General features: G+C 43.2%; 1 protein-coding gene across 1 annotated transcript; it reads left to right on the plus strand.

Annotated features, from left to right (window-relative positions):
- The first annotated feature begins 3220 nt into the window (after positions 1–3220).
- Positions 3221–15977, plus strand: XKRX (XK related X-linked). The gene is made up of 3 exons (XM_032390045.1): positions 3221–3558; positions 7390–7658; positions 12766–15977. The coding sequence occupies exons 1-3, from the start codon at positions 3224–3226 to the stop codon at positions 13509–13511; spliced, it is 1350 nt and encodes a 449-aa protein (XP_032245936.1). The 5' UTR covers positions 3221–3223; the 3' UTR covers positions 13512–15977.
- Positions 15978–18878: the final 2901 nt, after the last annotated feature.

Here is an 18878-nt window from a genome sequence, read left to right on the forward strand (position 1 = left end):
GGGCTCTGCCTTTAAGCAGCTTATGGCAATGTAGTTGTGGAATAAAAAATAATATGCTTGCAATAATTTGTAATTTGGTGCTAAACCATGGTGTTGACAAAAAAGCGCTGTAGGAACTTGGAGAAGGGACATATCATGTGGGCTGGCGTCCTCTGTGAGCTGAATGGCTAACTGAGGAAGTGGGTCTTTATGCCCCAGGACTTTATGCCCCAGTTACAGTGGCTATAGCTTTTCTAGAGATGAGTGTGCCTGAGTCTTGCATAGTTTCCTGGAGGAAGTGTGGGGGAGGAAGCCTCATCATCATCGCCATTCTTAAATCATTACTGTCATCAACAAGAACCACGATAAACATTCATTGAGCATCCCTCCCTGAGTCTACACTTCTGTTGGGTAGGCAGGCCAAACACAGAAAGAGTTGAAGGACTGGTGCAAGAGTGAGTGCACCAGTAGTGTAGAGACTGAGGGAAGAGTGAGGGCTGGGGAGGTGAAAGAAGGCTTCTTGGAGGAGGGAGTACTTGAGCTGACCCCTGAAGGAAGGTTGGGGTTTGGACTAATGGAGGAAAGAGTGCAGGACACTGTAAATGACCTCAACAAGACACAGAGGTGGAAGTGAGGAGGCAAGTATAATTAAATGAGAAAGTTTGCTGGACTGGAGCAAAGGGTTTGTGATAGGGTAACGTGGATGATGAAATTAGAGAGGGAAGTAGTGTGGTGATTACAGAGAGCCTTCAGTGGCATCCAGAGGGAGGGGGTGTTTAGGAACAAAGTAGGAAGGTCTTGTAGATTTGTGTATTTGGGGCGTGCTGAGGGCACAGGGAAGGAGGAAAGGCTAAAAGAATTGGGATTCTCCATTCTTTCTAGCTTCAGTCTCCCGTGCTAGGGTGACCAACTTATCCCATCCCAGCAAACTGAGATGAGTTTGTCACCCTACTCGAGATCCATCTTGAGAACAGGTTCCTAAGAAGCCCCCAGAAGTTCTTCACCCTATACTGTTGGTGGAGAACCCTGTGCCAGTTGGAAAGCCCCAGCCAATTAACACTATGTGTGAAGTGTTCTCAGATAGTGTTGACCTGCCTTGTGAAAAGGAAAGGAGGAAGGATCAGCCTGCTAACCCAGCTAACTCAGCTCTGAGCAGGAGCACAGGTGCAGACCAAGATAGTGTGCCTGCTTCAAAGGCAACAACCTTTAGAAGTTGATTTGTCCCTGAATCAGCCCTGGGGAAAGGAGGCAGCAACAGCAGGAATCTTAAAAATCAACACAACCACAAGACTAAGTCTTTCTCCAGGCCATCATTTTGGTGGCAGCTAGTTGGCCACTCCTCACATATTCTTTGTACTGACTTCCTGCAGCAAAAGGAGATTGGCACAGGCTCTGCTACATTTAAATTATTACCAGGAGGCAGATGTTTTCTCTGTTTCTCTGGGGTTTAGAATTATGCAAATGAAGGCATGAAAACAAAAGCTCAGTGAGGTGGGGGAGGATTGATCTTAAGAATCCTGGCAATTTTCTGAGCTCTTTAAGTCACCCCTCTCAGCTTTTACTAACAGCTCTCTTGGCTCCTCTCCAGTCTATTTAGAATTTGGCACCTCTTGAGAACCTTCCAGCCCAAAACCTGAAAGTTCAATTCTAAAGTTCTCCCGGCCTCATTTTGCAAGTGGGGAAATCAAGGCATTATAATATGAGTTTTCAGTGCTGACCTTGAGTCTTGACAACCCTCCCCCCCCCCCATCCTTTTCTATCTTAACCTCTGCTGCATACAGACTTGCCTGGAAAGGAAACTATGGCCCAATTGCCTCTCAGGTCTCCTCCGCCCCACCCCACCGTGATATTATCTGGAGGGCAATAGGACCTAGGGAAGTTCAACCCTGAGGCCGAGAGGGAGAGCGGAGAGGGGAGAGAGGAGAGGAGAGAGAGAGAGAGGAGAGAGAGGAGAGAGAGGAGAGAGAGGGGAGAGAGAGAGAGAGAGAGAGAGAGAGAGAGAGACACCTGCCTAACCGCGTGGGTTGTGCAAGTGTGCGAGCTAGCTAGTTCCCGAGGGCGGGGTAGAAGTGGGCGTCTGCTGCTTTGGGGGAAGAGGAAAGCTGTGGCTTCCCTCTGGGATCCGGCGGCCGTGGTGAGAAGCTGTTCCGAAGGCCAGCCCAAGCCCCCCCTTTGGTTTGTCGCGCCTCTCCACGGGGAGCATCCTTGGGCTGCCCGCCCTGGAATTCGCAGGCTGGTTTTGTTTGGCCCCAGCCGTCCCTCCCATTTGGCCCGCCCCCGCCTTCAGTGCCTTAGTTTCCCAAGCCGCCGATCTCTCCCAGCTGGAACTGCAGGTCAGGGAGGACCCCAGCAGCCGACGGGGCGTCCAAGAGTCTGACGGCATCTGCCTTTGCCCTCCCGGGCTGGCGCCCCGCACGTCGTGCTTCTCGCTCGCAAAGTTTCTCTGTGGGAAAGACGCCCCTCTAGCTTTCTCTGGCTCCTGGAGCGCGGGGGCGCTCCGCTTCCCTCCCCCCGCCCCCAGCTCCGCCCCTCCCCCCAGCCTGCGCTCCGGGCCCGGGTTGGTGCCTTTGCTCCAGCCCCCGGCCGGCTGCCTCGGGGGCGGAGCTTGGGGAATCGGTAGAGCGAGCTGGAGAAGCTTCGACTCGGCGCGGGTCCTGAGGGAGCAGCGGCGAGCGGGCGAGCGGGCGAGCTAGTAGCCACAGCCTAACGATAGCTTAGGGTACCTAGGCACTGAAATGAGCCCCCGAAGGGACGCTCAGGCTGCACCCCCTCTTCTGCCCTGGTTCAGTTCTCGGCAGGTTTGAGAGGGCGTGCTGGTCAGGACTCCTCGAGAGGTGCTGCTGAGTGTTGGTGCCCCCGACAGAGTGGCTACCCCGCTCCCTGCGGGGCTGCGGAAGGAGAAGGGGCCAAGGAGACAGCTGTCCCCAAGCCTTTCACGTGCCTGGAATTGGACTCCGGACGGGGCGCTAAAATGCTTGCTTTTGCCCTGTCCAGGTTTCTTAGCACGTCTGTGGACGATTGGAAGCCTGGGCCAATGAAGAGTCAAGTTCAAAGTGGTACTCCCGGGCTCTCTGTCCCATACTCCCAACAAGTGTAACTTGAAACTAGAAAGAGGGGTCTCCTGCTCTAACTAGCAGATCTCCGCTCTGGAATTGTACTTGACAGCTAGCTCTCTTCAATACTTGGACTGCAGTGGCTACAGGGTTCTCTTGGGTGGGGGTGGGGGTTGCTCAGAACCTCGACAATGGACCGAGTTTATGAAATTCCTGAGGAGCCCACCGTGGATCCAACTTCATCTCTGGAGGAAGATGTCATCCGTGGGCCCAACCCTCGATTTACCTTTCCATTTGGCATCCTCTTCTCCACCTTTTTGTACTGTGGGGAGGCTGCATCTGCCTTGTACATGGTCAGAATCTACCGAAAGAATAGCGAAACCTACTGGATGACATACACCTTATCCTTCTTTATGTTTTCATCCATTATGGTCCAGTTGACCCTCATTTTTGTTCACAGAGATCTGGCCAAAGACAAGCCGCTGTCATTGTTTATGCATCTAATCCTCCTGGGACCTGTTATCAGGTGAGCAGTTTTTCATTTCTAGCACCCCCATAGGGTTTGTGCAGAGAAAGATGAAGCTAATATTTACAAGGCTGATACTGTGCCTCTAATCAATTCTCCCATTCCCTCCCACTCTTGGTTTCCCTGCCTCCCATCCAGAAAATCTTATCTGAAACTTTAGATGCCACCACAATGAACATGTGGCATGTACCTGTGTTCCAAAACCATGTATGGTACCATTGCTGAGACGTCGGTAGACAGTGTTTGCTGTTCGGGTTTGAGTTGTGAAAATTGGTACGGGACCAGCTGACATGCTTAACCTGTACGCACCGGCCATAGCTTCAGAGTGTGTTATTTTGACTCTGCCTTTTAGACACTCTATAAACTGGATCTCATATTCAATCTCTTTACCCTGAGCTGCTTGGGCTGATGGTGGTGGCATTTTCAAATTTTCCAGAGTTATTTGACATCTGGTGAATATTTTCAGCTATTTGTGGTCATCTAGTACCCCAACCCATTGTAGTTTGTTTTTTTTTCTGTTGGTTCATCAGTCTCTTGTGTATCTCTTTGTATCTTTCTGCAGTAAAGGTACATGGTTAGAGGGGGCAGAAGAAGATAGTCCATCTCTCTCCATCTGGATGCTGGAGCACACTGTAATAGTATCAAGTCTTTCCATTCAGACTGCCTTGAAGGGATGAGAATGTGCCTTATCTTAGGGAGACAGGCTTCTGTGTCAGCAGTCTCATCTGGACGCTATGGGATTTTCAAGGTAGGGAGATGTTGCAAAACTTACGAAGTCAGGAGGAAAGAATGGACCAAGTTTGTCTTGATTGCAATCAGCTGAAGAATATGTGTCAGAGTGTTGATGCTGTAATTGTAGTGGGAAGATATTTCATCCTTAGAGAACTAAACACAGCCTGAAACTGTTCAAGGATGGAACTCCCCTGCCTTAAAATTTTTTAAATCAATATATGCTCAAACAAGGAGGGACTGATTAGGCTCCATTAGAGAAAATGGTAGCCTGGAATTCCAGTGGCCTGGAGTCTAGTCCTCCCTCTGTCATTGACTAGTTAGTTGCATGGCTTTGGTGAAATCTCTGAAGATGCCTTGGGCCCCAGTTTCTTCATCTGTATGATAAATGGGTTGGGCTAGATCATGGGTCTCAAACGCAAACGCTTACAGGGGCCAGGCAGGTCTCATAAATGAGTGAAGCAGGCCCAGTATGAGAAAACCAGTAGCTTCATGTGTGATGATAAATGAAAAGGAAGTCTCAGTGTTAGAGAAATGATGGAGAGTAGTGTGGCAAGCTAGAGTCTGCATGATTTGCCTAAAGGAGGCGGCTACTCTACAGTTCCAGCCCATTGTTTCACTTTTGGAATTCAGACCCAGTATTGCCAGATTCCCCAACTTTTCAAGAGAAGCTTCCAAGACAGGATTTTATATGAAATATCAGTTTGACTTTCAGCAACTTGACTAAATAACACAGTATGGACAAACCACAGCTGTTGGTCAGATATGACTCAGCTGGCCTATATGCAGCCTTTGGACTAAGCAATCTAAAGCTCCTTTCCAATTCTAAATCTTTGAAGTTAAGCTGTAAAAGAAAGACCTCATCTTGAACTTGGAACCAAGAAATTTAGAGATGTTGGGGCGCCTGGATGGCTCAGTTGGTTAAGTGTCCGACTCTTGATTTCAGCTCAGGTCATGATCTCAGGGTCCTGAGATGGAGCCCGCATGGGGCTCCATGCTGAGCGTAGAGCCTGCTTAAGATTCTCTCTCCCTCTCCCTCCCCCTCTCCCCCTTCTCACCCCCTGCATGCACATGCTTTCACTCGTGCTCTCTCTCTAAAAAAACAAAAAAAACCCACAAATTAAGAGATGTCACTAGAGGAACAAGGAAAACCATTCTTATCAGCCTTTTCAAATGTGATATACTGAGTTAACAGATCAAGCACTCTGAAGGTGCAGATTTCAGCAAGTACTGCCCCAGTCTGGAGTTTAGACTTCCCTCCTTTGCTTTGTGGCCTCCCAAGCCAGCTTTGGCTCGGACCCACCATATGGAGTATTGAGTACTGTATTTCATTTTTGTTATTTAGCTTCCACTAGAAATGATTGGAAAGCATTTATAATAATCAGCTAACCTGACAGCAGGGAAGAAATAATTAAAAGCTCATAAATTATATCCTTGATATGCTTATGTTCAAGGCAAATTACTTTTTAGGTAGGTAGGAACTTGATTAGTGCTATTAGGCACATGAAAGTGTTTGGAGGACCTGGCTCCCTTATATGAAATGCAAAGATATTCTGAAAATGAAAATGTGCTCTAATTTACTGAGGCTTGTAACAAGGCGAACACCCTCACCCAAACCAGTGAATAGCCTTTAGAAGCATAAACAGAATGCTTCCTGCCGCTACCTCCCCCAGTATTTTATTCAGCAGTAGCACTGATGGGCCTGGGTTAAAATCTAAAATCTTTTGTTGGAAATGCACTTAGCTTGTTTTCTTCTCTGTTCTCTCCTCCTTCCACCTTTTCCTCTCCCGCGTTTTAGAGTTTGAAACGTCCACTTCCTAGGGAGAAACTACATGCTTCAGACTGGCACATATGCCCCAGTCTCAGAGGGGCCCTGTGGACAATGGCAGCCGGCACATGTCCAAACCTTCCTAATGGGGAGCCAAAGGCCTAGAGAGCATATAAATCTCTGAGCTTGTCTTTAGCCTATTTTTCCATTAAATTACATTGCCATTATTTTATCATCCTCCCCTCCCATCATTTCTCACCCTGTATTCTTTTCTTCCTTCTCACTCTTTCATTTACTCAGAAAATATTTATCGAACACCCACCATGCGATAAGGGTGGTGGGCAAGATAAATACAACCCATGCCCTCAGTCAGGAAAGACAGCTTAATTTTCACCACAACCGTTCTTACTTATTATAATAGTCCACAGTTTCTATTCATTTCAGGGTGAGTGGAGGAAGCGGTAACTCAGGTGTTCCAAAACAAGATGTTCTAGTTGCCTCTCTTTTAGTCACCACATCAGAACTGCTTAAAGGCTTCTGATTTATGTGGGAGAGATGGGAGGGAGACAGCAAGAAATGGGGTCTTCTCACTATTTCAAGGTTGGTAGGCTCTCATAAGGATGTTTTCCTCTTTGTAAAGAAAGAAGGAAGTTTAAAAGGCTCTTGGCCCCAAACAGATCAAGAGGCCCCAAAAATAACCTTCAGAGAGATCTTTTGATGTTCCTGAGGGATGTAGCACATTCAGTTCTGAGTTGTCAAGTCTTTAAGCACCTTTGTTCTTGAATGGCATCACTGTATAGATGTGAGGGTTTTTTTCTAGATCCCCCTCCAAGACTTTTTGGCAAGACAATTACAGTTGTGGGCCTTGTCTTGAAAAAAGCAGAACTCAAAAGCCCCAAGTATGGAGCTGAATGGTTTGCATAGAGAATGCTTTCTCTCAGGAACTTGAGGTGTTATGAAAACCTGGGCCTTTAAGAACCTTCATCGTTTTCTCTCAACACATTATTTACATAATATCTTTGTGTCCAAAGTGCTTTTCTACTATAGACCTATTCTTAAGGAGACAAAGCAATTCCTTAAATCCTCCAAGAAACACCCTGAGATGGTGTTCACAGAGGTCAGTAGATGGCCAGCCAAACAAAAAAGGATTTAAACTCAAGTAACTTGTGGAAGGCATGACGAACTCTTTGACTCATGAGAAATGAGTAAAATGGGAATTAAGGAATGGCAAAAAGCAGCACAAACTCCCTGAGTTGTATTATTATCCCCCCATCCTACAACCTTCCTTCCCAGGACAGCTTTAGTTAAGTACCCGTGATGCTTTACCTCTGCAGATGTTTGGAGGCCATGATTAAGTACCTCACACTGTGGAAGAAAGAGGGGCAGGAGGAGCCCTATGTCAGCCTCACCCGAAAGAAGATGCTAATAAATGGCGAGGAGGTGCTGATAGAATGGGAGGTGGGCCACTCCATCCGGACCCTGGCTATGCACCGCAATGCCTACAAACGTATGTCACAGATCCAAGCCTTCCTGGGCTCAGTGCCCCAGCTGACCTATCAGCTCTATGTGACTCTGATCTCTGCAGAGGTTCCCCTGGGTAGAGGTGAGTGGGGTCAGGAAAGGGGAGGGCTCCATTGAAATCAAGGGTCTTAGAAATCCAGACCTGAGCTGCCCAATACACTGGTCATCAGCTTCATGGGGCTATTTAAATTAAAATGAAACATGGAATAAAAAATTTACTTATTCAGTCATACTAGCCACATTTCAAGTGTTCAATAGCCGTGGTTACTGTATTGGATAGCACAGGTATTACAGAACCTTTGAACAGCACTGGTAGATAGTCAAAGAAGTTGGGGAGCCAGACATGTTAGGCCTGCCAGATTTCTTTAACTGGGATAAGCTATTAAGGCTAAAAATGCCACAGATAAGCCCTCTCTGGACCCAGAAGTAGCTGGTAATACCAACAGTCAGTAGGACACTTTCCCTAGCCCAGAGTGTTTAAATTATACTGAGGGTTTTTTGTTTGTTTGGGTTTAGGGATGGGCATCTTTTAATAAGAGGTTCCCAAATATTACTGATCACGAGAAAACATATTACTGGGTGGAAGCTCCTTTTTAAAAGAATTTTTTCTCCTACTCAGACCAGACTCAATCTGAGTGTGGGGAGGCCAGGAATCTATATTTAAAAAAATATACCCCAGTTGATTCTGATCAGCCACATTTGGGAACCACTGATTTAATTACTTTTCCCAACTCCAGTGGGGAGAAAGAAATGGGGGTGTGGAATGAATACTGATGAAAATGAGGCTTGGTCCCAGTTCTGACCTTCTGTGTGATTTTTGGAGGAAGTTACCCAAGAGGTCACAGTCTTCATTTCCCACTTGTAAAAGACGGATCCTTAGATGAGTAAGACCTCTAGGAGAAGAGGAAATGTGAGTCATGTTTTCAAAGTCAAGATAAAGTACTGTTAATGAGTTTTAACAGCTCAAGATTAGCTTCGTCTGCTTGGGCTGGAGCTGGTACAGCTGTGGGTACAATTTTGAACCATTTCCTTATTATTAGATGCTGATCCTGCTTGGCGAAGCCCCATGTCACAAATGAACGTAAGGAGGGAATTTGTTCCCTTTTCTCTTTTCCTCCACTAAGAATTGTTCATGGAATTGTTGGTCTTGAAGCTTTTTACGTAACTAGGATTGACGGTAGTGTGAAGAGAAAAGGAAATGATGATGCTTTTCCTCCTGAGAATTTTGAAGGTCATCGAATCATCTAATTAAAATATGTATACGTTACAGAAGTAATGCATGCACAAACCAATTGACCTGCAAGTAATCATAGATGCATAGAAAATTTCTGGAAAGATATGTCAGAAACCATTTACCTCTGGGGAGTGAAAATGAGAAGTCCTTTGACATTTACCTTTTACTTTATACCCTTCTGTATGGTTTGAAATTTATATGGTTTAAAATTACTATTTTTGGTCCTTATTTTTTTATTATAAAAATCAGACATGGTTATGGTAAAGAGTCAAAACCACACAGAACATATATCAAGTAGGAGATGTAATTTTACTCCCCAGAAGTAATCTCTGTTAACCATTCAGTATATATCCTTCCAGACTCTTTTTTTCTTTACTATGTAAACATACATACAATATATATGTATATGTATTTTCGTCAAAAAGGGCTGTATTAAACATTCTGTTCAACATGTCTTTTTTCAAAAGTATGCCAATATATCTTCCTTCAACGGTTACTTATATATGCATATATAATAATAAATGATAAATAGATAACATATATTTTCCTTATATGAACTGGACCATTCTTTGTTATTTCTCTAATCTTCTATTGGTAGGATTAAAGTTTGTTTCTGATTTTTGCATTCAAAAAAGTTTTTTCTAATCACAAACTATGCTCCAGCGAACATCTTTATAAGTATCTGTGTACCGGAATGAGACTTCCTAGGATAAATTCTTAGCAATAGAAGTGCTGGGTGAGAGGCTATGCATGTTTGGAATTTTATCAGTACTGCCAAATAGCCCTCCCAAAAGGTGGTGTGAATTTATATTCCCACCTGAGGTGTATGAATGTGCTTTTTCTTTATGTATTAAACTAAATATTATTTAGTTGTATAATTATAAAATAACTGATTACTTAAATAATTTGCTCTTAATTGTGAGGGCAGCTGAGCATCTTTTCATGTTTGGTTATTGTGTTCTTTAAATTGCTGATTTATAGTAGGTTGTCTTTTTCTTATTAATTTGCAGGAGCAGTTTTCTTATTCTGGTATTAATCCTTTCTCTGCTGTAGATAAGTGTGTATGTATACATTTATGTGTTTTGTATTTGTGTACATACACACATTTTAAATGGTCTTCTGGCTTTCTGAAGTATTAAATTTTTATGCATTTAAATTCTTTATTGCTTTTGGATCTTGTGCACTTCTCACAAAGGGCTGTCACAACCCCTATCTGATAGGGCAATTTAGCCCAATCTTCCAAATAGATGAATTTCCACAAGCAGTTTGTCAATTCCCCCACCAAAATACAAAACAAAGCAAAACAGTAACAACAACAAAAGAAAAAAATTTTTATTGAGACTGTGTATTGGGCTTGCATTAAATTATTTAGGTTGTTTTGGAGGGAATTTACATCTTTACAGGATCAATCAGTTTCATATTAGAAGATGATGTATCTCTCCATTTCATTAAATAGTTTTATATCACTTTATTGAGGTATGATTGACAGAAACCTCTACCTATTTAACATCCAGCTCGATGAGTCTGGAGATAAGTATACATCCAGGAAATAACCCCACAGTCTATGCCATAAATGTGCAAGGCCCGGAGCAGGAAAATGATACAGCTTTATTGAAGTACATTAAAAAATATTTAATGAAATGTACTTCAGTAAAGTTGTATCGTTTTCTTGCTATAGGTTTTGCACATTTTTGTAAGGCTTATTTTTAGGTATTCTATTAGTTTTTAAATCACCTGATTGCCTGAGTAGGGGAAATGCACGTACTAGTCTTTTGGAAATGGGGAACAATGATGATGATGATGATAGGAGGTAGCAGATAGCATCTACTATGTTCTGAACATTTCTCTAAGCCCCCTGCATGTAATTATTTCATTTAATCTTTACAACAACCCTGTGATAGAATTATTACCCCCATTTTAACAAATGAGGAAACAGAGGCATTGAGAGGTTAAGCAAATTCCCCTCATGCTTTCATAAGTAATAGTTGGCAAAGATGGGATTGGAATCCAGGATGCCTGCCTGCAGAGCCCATGTTTCTAACTATATTGTTCTACAAAGGATGCAAGGGAAACTTTCTCTGAGGCCTTGGTTTCAATTCTTTGGTGCTTTCTCCTATTAAAAACTTGCTGACAGTACCATCTCTTAAAGTTTGGTAAACAGTTTTTGGGGTTAGATCTCCTCATTTTCATCCACTCTTCTGTCTTCTCCTTGCTACCCCTTTTTCTAATCTCTTTTTCTCTTGGAGGCCATCTGGATCAGCATAGATGAGCAAATTCACTAACAGCATTATGATCTCTTACGGCATGAGTCTATTTGTAGGGAGACAGATGGAAGGTGTTTTTACATTTATTGGAAGCATCAGGCTTTCTTTTATTACACTACTATCAATAAATGAGTTCTAATTTAAGGGAAAGCATCACCACACTTGGCTAGATGACATTCCCAACTAGGAGCATCAACTCTTAAGGATGGGACTAAGAGTGGTTTATAAAGCTAAGAGTATATCAAATCGTTTTGTTGTGCACCTTAAACTAATACAATATTATATGTCAATAATATCTCAATAAACATGGAAAAATAATAAAAATAAGGCTAAGAGTAGACCCTTCAAGAGAGTCTCTCCAGTCTTTGAGATTCCAACACTCTACTTAGAGCTGAAAAGGATCTTGGAAACAAAGCTGTGCTTCTTTTTGGGTTTCTATGGGGAAGTCTTCACTTTCCTTGCAGATTAAGTTGACATCTCCATGGCTCCAGTTCCCTGGGATCTAGTATTTTTATGGGAACAGAAAGTTCCAGCTTTTTTTTTTTTTTTTGATGAGTTACCCCTCAGGCCTCTCACTCTCCTTGAGAGCAGTAGATTTTTCTTAGTGATTGGCATTCTTTGATATAAAGGAATGAAAGGAAAGGGACACCATGTGATCTATAGTTGAGACTTAGTGTAGCAAGTTATGGAGCATCCTGACCCTTCAGGGCCCCAACTCTAAACAGTGGCATGGATGTGATATGCTATGAAATGGGGTTTTAAAAAATTTTTTTAAACCACTCTGGTAGAAGTTTGGAGATTCCTAAAATATACCAAAGCACCTGGGTGATAAATTGATATTGCTGATGATTTATGCAAGCAATTCTAGAGTATCTCAGTGAATTGGGGAACTAAGGCACATAGATATTCAGTGGCTTTCACAGAGCTGAACTAAGGGCTTCTAATTGTAAATATTCTATGCTGCCTCTCTAAACTCAGAATTCCTCATTAATTCCACAAACATTTATTGAGCACCTACTATCTTCCAGGCAGTGCGTTAGGCTCTGGGGACACAGCACGGAACAAAGTAGCCATGGTCCTTTCTGCCTTCATGGAATTTCCAGTATACGTTCTGACACATTCTAGAAATAAATACAAGATTCATTCCTTAAAGAAGATATGTGTCAAAGAAGGGACTTCTGTAACCAAAGGCATTACCTATGAATTTCCTAGGACTGGCTTTTTTCAGAATTCCTTCTGCCTCCTTCATTGTTTGCTCAGAAGCCTATTTCATCAAGTGGGTGCTGCCTTATCCCTTTATATATGTGCTCTTCTTGTGTTAGTGACCTCTCAACGCTAGTTCTGAGATCCACTCTTCTTAAAAAGTTCATTTTGTATGTTTCCATGATTATTAAAGTGTTGCAATGTATGTTCATTTTGGGAAATTTAGAAACTAGAGAAACAGAAAAAAAGGATTTTGAAAACTGGTATAATCCCTAGTACAAAAAATATATTTTAGTTTATTTCTTTCCCTTTTTTTTTTCCTGTGCATGCTGTGTGCTGTGCTAACATAGCTGTGTTCATACGTGAAATTGCTCTTAACTGGGCCCTCAAGCCTCACCTATCCTCTCTCTGGACCTCCGGGTCTGAGTTCAAGCTTCTCTAACATAGTCTGATTGTCTATTTTTTCTGTTATTTTTTTTTTCTTACAGCTGTGCTAATGGTCTTTTCCCTGATCTCTGTCACCTATGGGGCTACCCTCTGCAATATGTTGGCTATCCAGATCAAGTATGATGAATACAAGATTCGCCTTGGGCCGTTAGAAGTCCTCTGCATCACCATCTGGCGGACATTGGAGATCACTTCCCGCCTCGTGATTCTGGTGCTCTTCTCAGCCACCTTGAAACTGAAGGCTGTGCCCTTCTTATTGCTCAACTTCCTGATCATCCTCTTTGAGCCCTGGGTTAAGTTCTGGAGGAGTGGTGCCCAGATGCCCAATAACATTGAGAAAAATTTCAGCCGGGTTGGCACCTTGGTGGTGCTGATCTCCATCACCGTTCTCTATGCAGGCATCAACTTCTCTTGCTGGTCAGCTTTGCAGTTGAAACTGGCAGACAGGGACCTCGTTGACAAAGGCCAGAACTGGGGGCACATGGGCCTGCACTATAGTGTAAGGTTGGTAGAGAACGTGATCATGGTTTTGGTTTTCAAGTTCTTTGGAGTCAAAGTGTTACTGGATTACTGTCCTTCCTTGATTGCTTTGCAGCTCATCATTGCTTATCTGATTTCCATTGGCTTCATGCTCCTTTTCTTCCAGTACTTGCACCCATTGCGCTCACTTTTTACCCACAACGTAGTGGACTACCTCCATTGTGTCTGCTGCCACCGGCACCCTCGGGGCAGGATTGAGAACTCAGAGCCATCCTGTGATGCTGAAGCAAGGCAAAGCATTGTCTGAGATTCTGTCTTCTGGGTCTTTTGGGATAGGCTGGGGGTGGGCAAGAGCAACTTTGAAACTGAAGGAGAGGATGAGGCTCATAGGTGAGTACCCACTGGGACATTTTCTTGAATTTTCTGGTAAGCCTCTAAGAAGAAAGGGCAGCTCCCAAATAGGATTTATTTCCTTAAGATTGACTGTTATGTTTGGAAACCCAGGGTAGCTACTATAAACCAAGAAGGGTCAGAGATACTGTGAACCCCCCTCCCACCCAGGGCAGCTGTTGGGCTGCCCTAGGGGATATCTTACCTCCAAGCACCTTAAGCTCTCTGGATGTGATCTTGTAGCTCTGCTCATTTGCTCCAGGGCATTCCTGAGCTTTCCTAGGGCTGAGATGAAGGCCCAGAATTCCACCAGAACCTGATCAGAGGATGTGACAACTTGCTAATTATGGGTACCTCCCAGGAAACTGGCTGATTAATGTGGAATTGTAACTGTAAGCATGGCTGGTTTTTTTTTTTTTTTAAATCCACTGAGAAACTGTGGTTTAAGAAGCAAACCCCCACTACTAAAAGAGCTGCTTCCCAAACAAGTTAGCTTTCCATTCGGATTTTACTAGTGATCATTCATCAAAGACCTCTCTTTTCAAGCAGCCCTTCCTAGGCACACCCCAAGGAGGGAGTGTGGAGTAGGATTCCTGCAGGGCATAAGCCAGAATGACTCTTTCTCAGGGACCTGCAGGGGCATCCAGCTTGTGGAATGGAGTGGTTGAGTAAAATCTCTCACTTCGTGCCTCGTTATCAGGAATTCCCTCCAACCTGGTTTTTCTGTGCTCTTGTCATTTTACTACTTGAGATAGATCTCAGAGAAGCTGAACTGTAATTGAAAATGTTTCTAATGTATGGAAGAAATGAAGATTGTGTTGTGTCTCCTACTGTTCTGAGTATTTTGCTGGTTCCCCCCGCCCCCCGCCCAGGGGAGAGAGAAGGTAATAATAGCTGGGCTATTACCTTCATGCTGTTTGGGTTTTTGGATGGCAGCTAATACTCCAAGATAGAGTGAAGACAGAGGAAGGAAAGCAGATCACACTAACTCATCATTGGTACTGGTTTTTGCCCACCGGGTTTTATTTTCTAATAAGGAAATGTTTATCATCCTTCTTTCATTCCCACACCCCCAACGGATGAATGCATATCGCCCTTTCTTGTGTATCTCCCATCAGTGGGGTATTTTGATGGGGAAGTCAGCTAGATGCCTCTAAGTTAACCGAGGAATCGAGGCTAGTATGGCCACTGCCTATTGGGACCTAGTATCCCAGCATTTACCTAATGCTTACCCCTCATACACCAGGAAAAGTCGAGAATTCCTAGTAGCGTGTGCCAATTGTTGCTACCACAATGTTTTGAGAAATTGTGAACGATCTGACCTAAAGCTTCTCGTCCCCATCCAATTTTACTCATGAGATCATGTTAAGAGGTTATCTTTAGCCGTTTCCCTTTTATCCAGTGTCAGGAGTTTACGGCGGAGGAGCTCCCTCCTATAAGTAGCAGGACTGTTAGCCAGAACCTTCCTATTTCCTGGCATGTCTAGTGTGGTTGTCCAATCTTCAACCACTGTTTGGGGGCTAAAAGGATTGGAAGATTAATTTGGGGGGAGAGTCAAGTGACTTGCTTTGGAGCAGTGGACACTTTTTTTTTGTCAATCCATCATTTTATCTTTGATGAAGAGACTTAACTTAGGTTGGTGTCAGAAGAAGATCACACTCCCATCTTCTGACTGTGTTATTTAAGGTGAATTTGAAAGAATCTATTAAGGCCTCCAGAAGAACACGCTGTCTCTTTGGAATTCAAGCAATAATTTCTCCCTGGTGGTTAATACGCCCTTCTATTAAAATCAGAAGCAGCGTGGAAATGTAATTTGGTCCATAAAAGCCATGTGAATCAGCTACTTAAGGCACAGGTGCTGTGGGAACACAGTGACACACATTAAGCCAAGCAGGCCAATTAGAGCTAGAGTAGAGATACACAGGGCAGAAACATGTGCCTTGGTACTGGACCAGGCGTATTTTTTCCCACTACCCTCCGCAGCCTCCATGACTTAATATTTCTGGAATGCAGGGAGTTCAGGGTGAGGGCTGTGGAGCAGCTTTGGACCTGAAAAACCTGCTGCCCTTAACCCAAGGAGAAGAGATTCTAGTGATATGTTATGCAAATGAATTCTCAGAACCTCCTGTAGGTGGTGGCCTTTCTGTTCCACAACAGTCTTCCAATACACCAGAAAAGGAGAAATTTTGGAATATGGTGGTGGGGCAAGGGAAGTGCTCCCATCTGCAAACACCTCTTTAATTGACTACTCTCTTTGTACCCTTTGAAATCTTAAAGTGACACAGAGTAGTTGTGTAGGGGCAAGTGTTAGTGGGAGAGGAGGCAGAGATGGGGCCAGCAAATGGGTCTTGGAAAAGGAAGGCAGAACCATGAAGTGTGGGGGGAAAGAGAGGCTATTGTAGCAACAGCTTTTTTTTTTTTTTCCCACATTATTGGAAATTCGGTAGGCTAAGTATGGGCAAATGAACATGTTAAGGAAATGTATTAAATAAACTCATAGTTGTCAATTTCATTTGTTCTATGGGGCATAGAACTGGGAGGCACTGTAGAATTAAATAATAGCTGATATTTATAAGCATTTACTGTATGTCTGGCACGGTGCTTTATATGCATTATTTCATTCAGTCCTCAAAACAATCCCTTATGAGGTAGGTACTATCATCCCCCATTTTACAGATGAAGATTCTAAGGCATAGAACAGTGAAGTGACCTGCCCAAAGTCATGGCTAGTATCAGAGCCAGGATTCAGTCTTAGGCACTTAGGCACTCCAGAGCTTACACTCTTCATCATGACACAAGCCTCTAAATCCTCTTAGGTCCTTTGTGGAATTAGTTTAATATGTTAGTGGTTCCAGGAATCTTTTCTGGGCTGTGGCTCGGTTCATATCAAGCATTCTTTCTTACAAATACTCGTAATCAAGAGGCATCACTCGATTTACTCTAGAGAGAAAAAGGTCAAGTCCTAAAAGGCCTGGGATGAAAATGGAGTATGTGTTCACGTGTACTTATAGGTTGATGTTATTTAATATTCACATGTACTTATAGGTACTTATATTTAATGTTTACAGGTACTTATATACTGGGAGTGGGGGGATAAGGTGGGGGAGAGTGGTAGGTGGATCCATTTCCTTTCTAGTTTCAGGATTTTGTCTCCTGTGTGTTCTTAAACACACAGCTTCCAGACAGACCCTGGTCGTGGGAATAAAACTAGAGGGAGCAATTACTACCCAGGTTTGTATGAATCTTCTCCCCCCTCACCTCCCAAACAACCAGTCACAGCAGGGGAGTGCTGAAGCCCACTCTCTTATACTTCCTCTTAGCAACACTGCCCTTACTCCTGCTGAGAAGCTGACTCCTAGTTCTAAAGCAGGCCACAGATAAGGATGTGGAAGAATAATGCCCCTCCCCCATCTGTCCCAGTCCTGAGAGCCTAAATCAACATTCAGTGCTCTTTCAGCTAACCTGCTCCCACCTGCACCTCTCAAGCTCATGGTCCTCAGCATTCAGAGTTGATTGCTACTTCCATGGTAAGGGTGGTGTGAGCAGCTGAAGGGTAGAATGTTCACCGGGACATTCCATCTAAACCTGTGGAGTTCCGGGGCACCTGGCTGGCTCAGTCTGTGGAGCCTGCAATTCTTGATCTCGGGGATGTGAATCTGAGCCCCTTGTTGGGTGTAGAGATTACTTAAAAAGAAAATCTTAAAAAAAAAAAAAAAACAACCTGTGGAGTTCTGTTTCTGAAAAGTCCTTTAGTATAAAAGCAGTGAACTCTGGACCCTCCAAAATATTTACCTCCCCAAGAGTGGGGAACCTCATTCTCTGAAACTTTTGCTGTTGGGCTTTATTACTGTTTTCAGGGGACACACATGCCCAGAATCTTATGCCTTTCCTCTTGAAGGACTAGCACCATTAATCACACACTTTAGACCTTAGAGCCTCTGGGGTGCACAGGGAAAGTGTGATATGAGCCTTGGCAACAAAGCATATACCATGTGAAACTGGGAAGCAGCAAGGCTAACCTGTGTGAGCCCTCTGAGCTGTACATTTGAATTTGCATTGTTCTAACCTTTAATTTATTAAACAATTATTAAACTCATTTTGTGCCAGGAAAACCTACATGGATATTTCAGAGTGCTTTATAGATACTGAAAGGCTCAAAAACAAATCCCAAATATTGAGTTTAAGTGACATTGGAGATAAATAGCCACTGGTTCTCATCACTGGTATGAGAGTAAAGTATTGGCCTAAGTTTTTGGAAGGCAATTTGTCAGTATTTGTCAAAATTAAATGGGCATACTTTTTGTCTCAGAATTTTAACCTCTAGGAATTTTTCCTATGGCAACATAGCCACACTTGTGCAAAGAGATGTGTACAGGAATGTTCATTATAGCACTGTTTGTAACAATGAAAAGTTGGTAACAACTTAAATTTCCACCTATAAGGAAATGATTAAATTCTGATAATTCTATCATTGGAATACTGTCCAGCCATTAAAAAGATATATGCACCCCTATGTTTATTATAGCATTATTTACAGGAGCCAAGATATGGAAGCAACCTAAGTGTCCATCAATAGATGAATGGATAAGGAAGATGTGTGTGTGTGTACGTGTGTGTGTATAATGGAATATTATGTGGCCACAAAAAGGATGAGATCGTGCCATTTGAGACACCGTGGATGGACCTAGAGGGTATTACGCTAAGTGAAATTAATCAGACTAAGAAAAATACCATATGATTCCACTCATAAGTGGAATCTAAAAAATGCATAAACAAAATGCAAAATCAGACCTATAAATAGCGAACAAACTGATGGTCGCCACAAGGGAAAGGAGTGGGGGATTGGGCCAAATGGGTGAAGGGGAGAGGGAGATACAGGCTCCCAGTTATGGAATGTATAAGTCATGGGAATAAGAGGCACAGCATAGGGAATAAGTCAATAATATTGTAATAGTGATGTATGGTGACAGATGGGAGTTCCACTTGTGAGCAAAGCATAATGTGTAAACTTGTCAAATCACTAAGTTGTACACCTGAAACATAATGTAGCATTGTGTGTCCACTAAAAAAAAAAAAGAATCGGGTAGACATATACAGTATGTGCTAAGTGAAAAGATTGGTGAAAAACAAGTTGAAAAACAAAATGTATAGGATGAGATTATGAAGAATTATTCAAACTTTGGAAATAAGAGTATCATAGGAAGAATAGTGTCTCCCTCCCAGATCTCCACGTCCTAATCCTCAGAATTTGTGAATATGTTATGTTTCGTGGTAAAGGGGAATT

The sequence above is a fragment of the Phoca vitulina genome, unplaced genomic scaffold, assembly GCF_004348235.1.
Source record: "Phoca vitulina isolate PV1807 unplaced genomic scaffold, GSC_HSeal_1.0 scaffold57, whole genome shotgun sequence".
In the NCBI taxonomy this organism is placed as follows: Eukaryota; Metazoa; Chordata; class Mammalia; order Carnivora; family Phocidae; genus Phoca; species Phoca vitulina.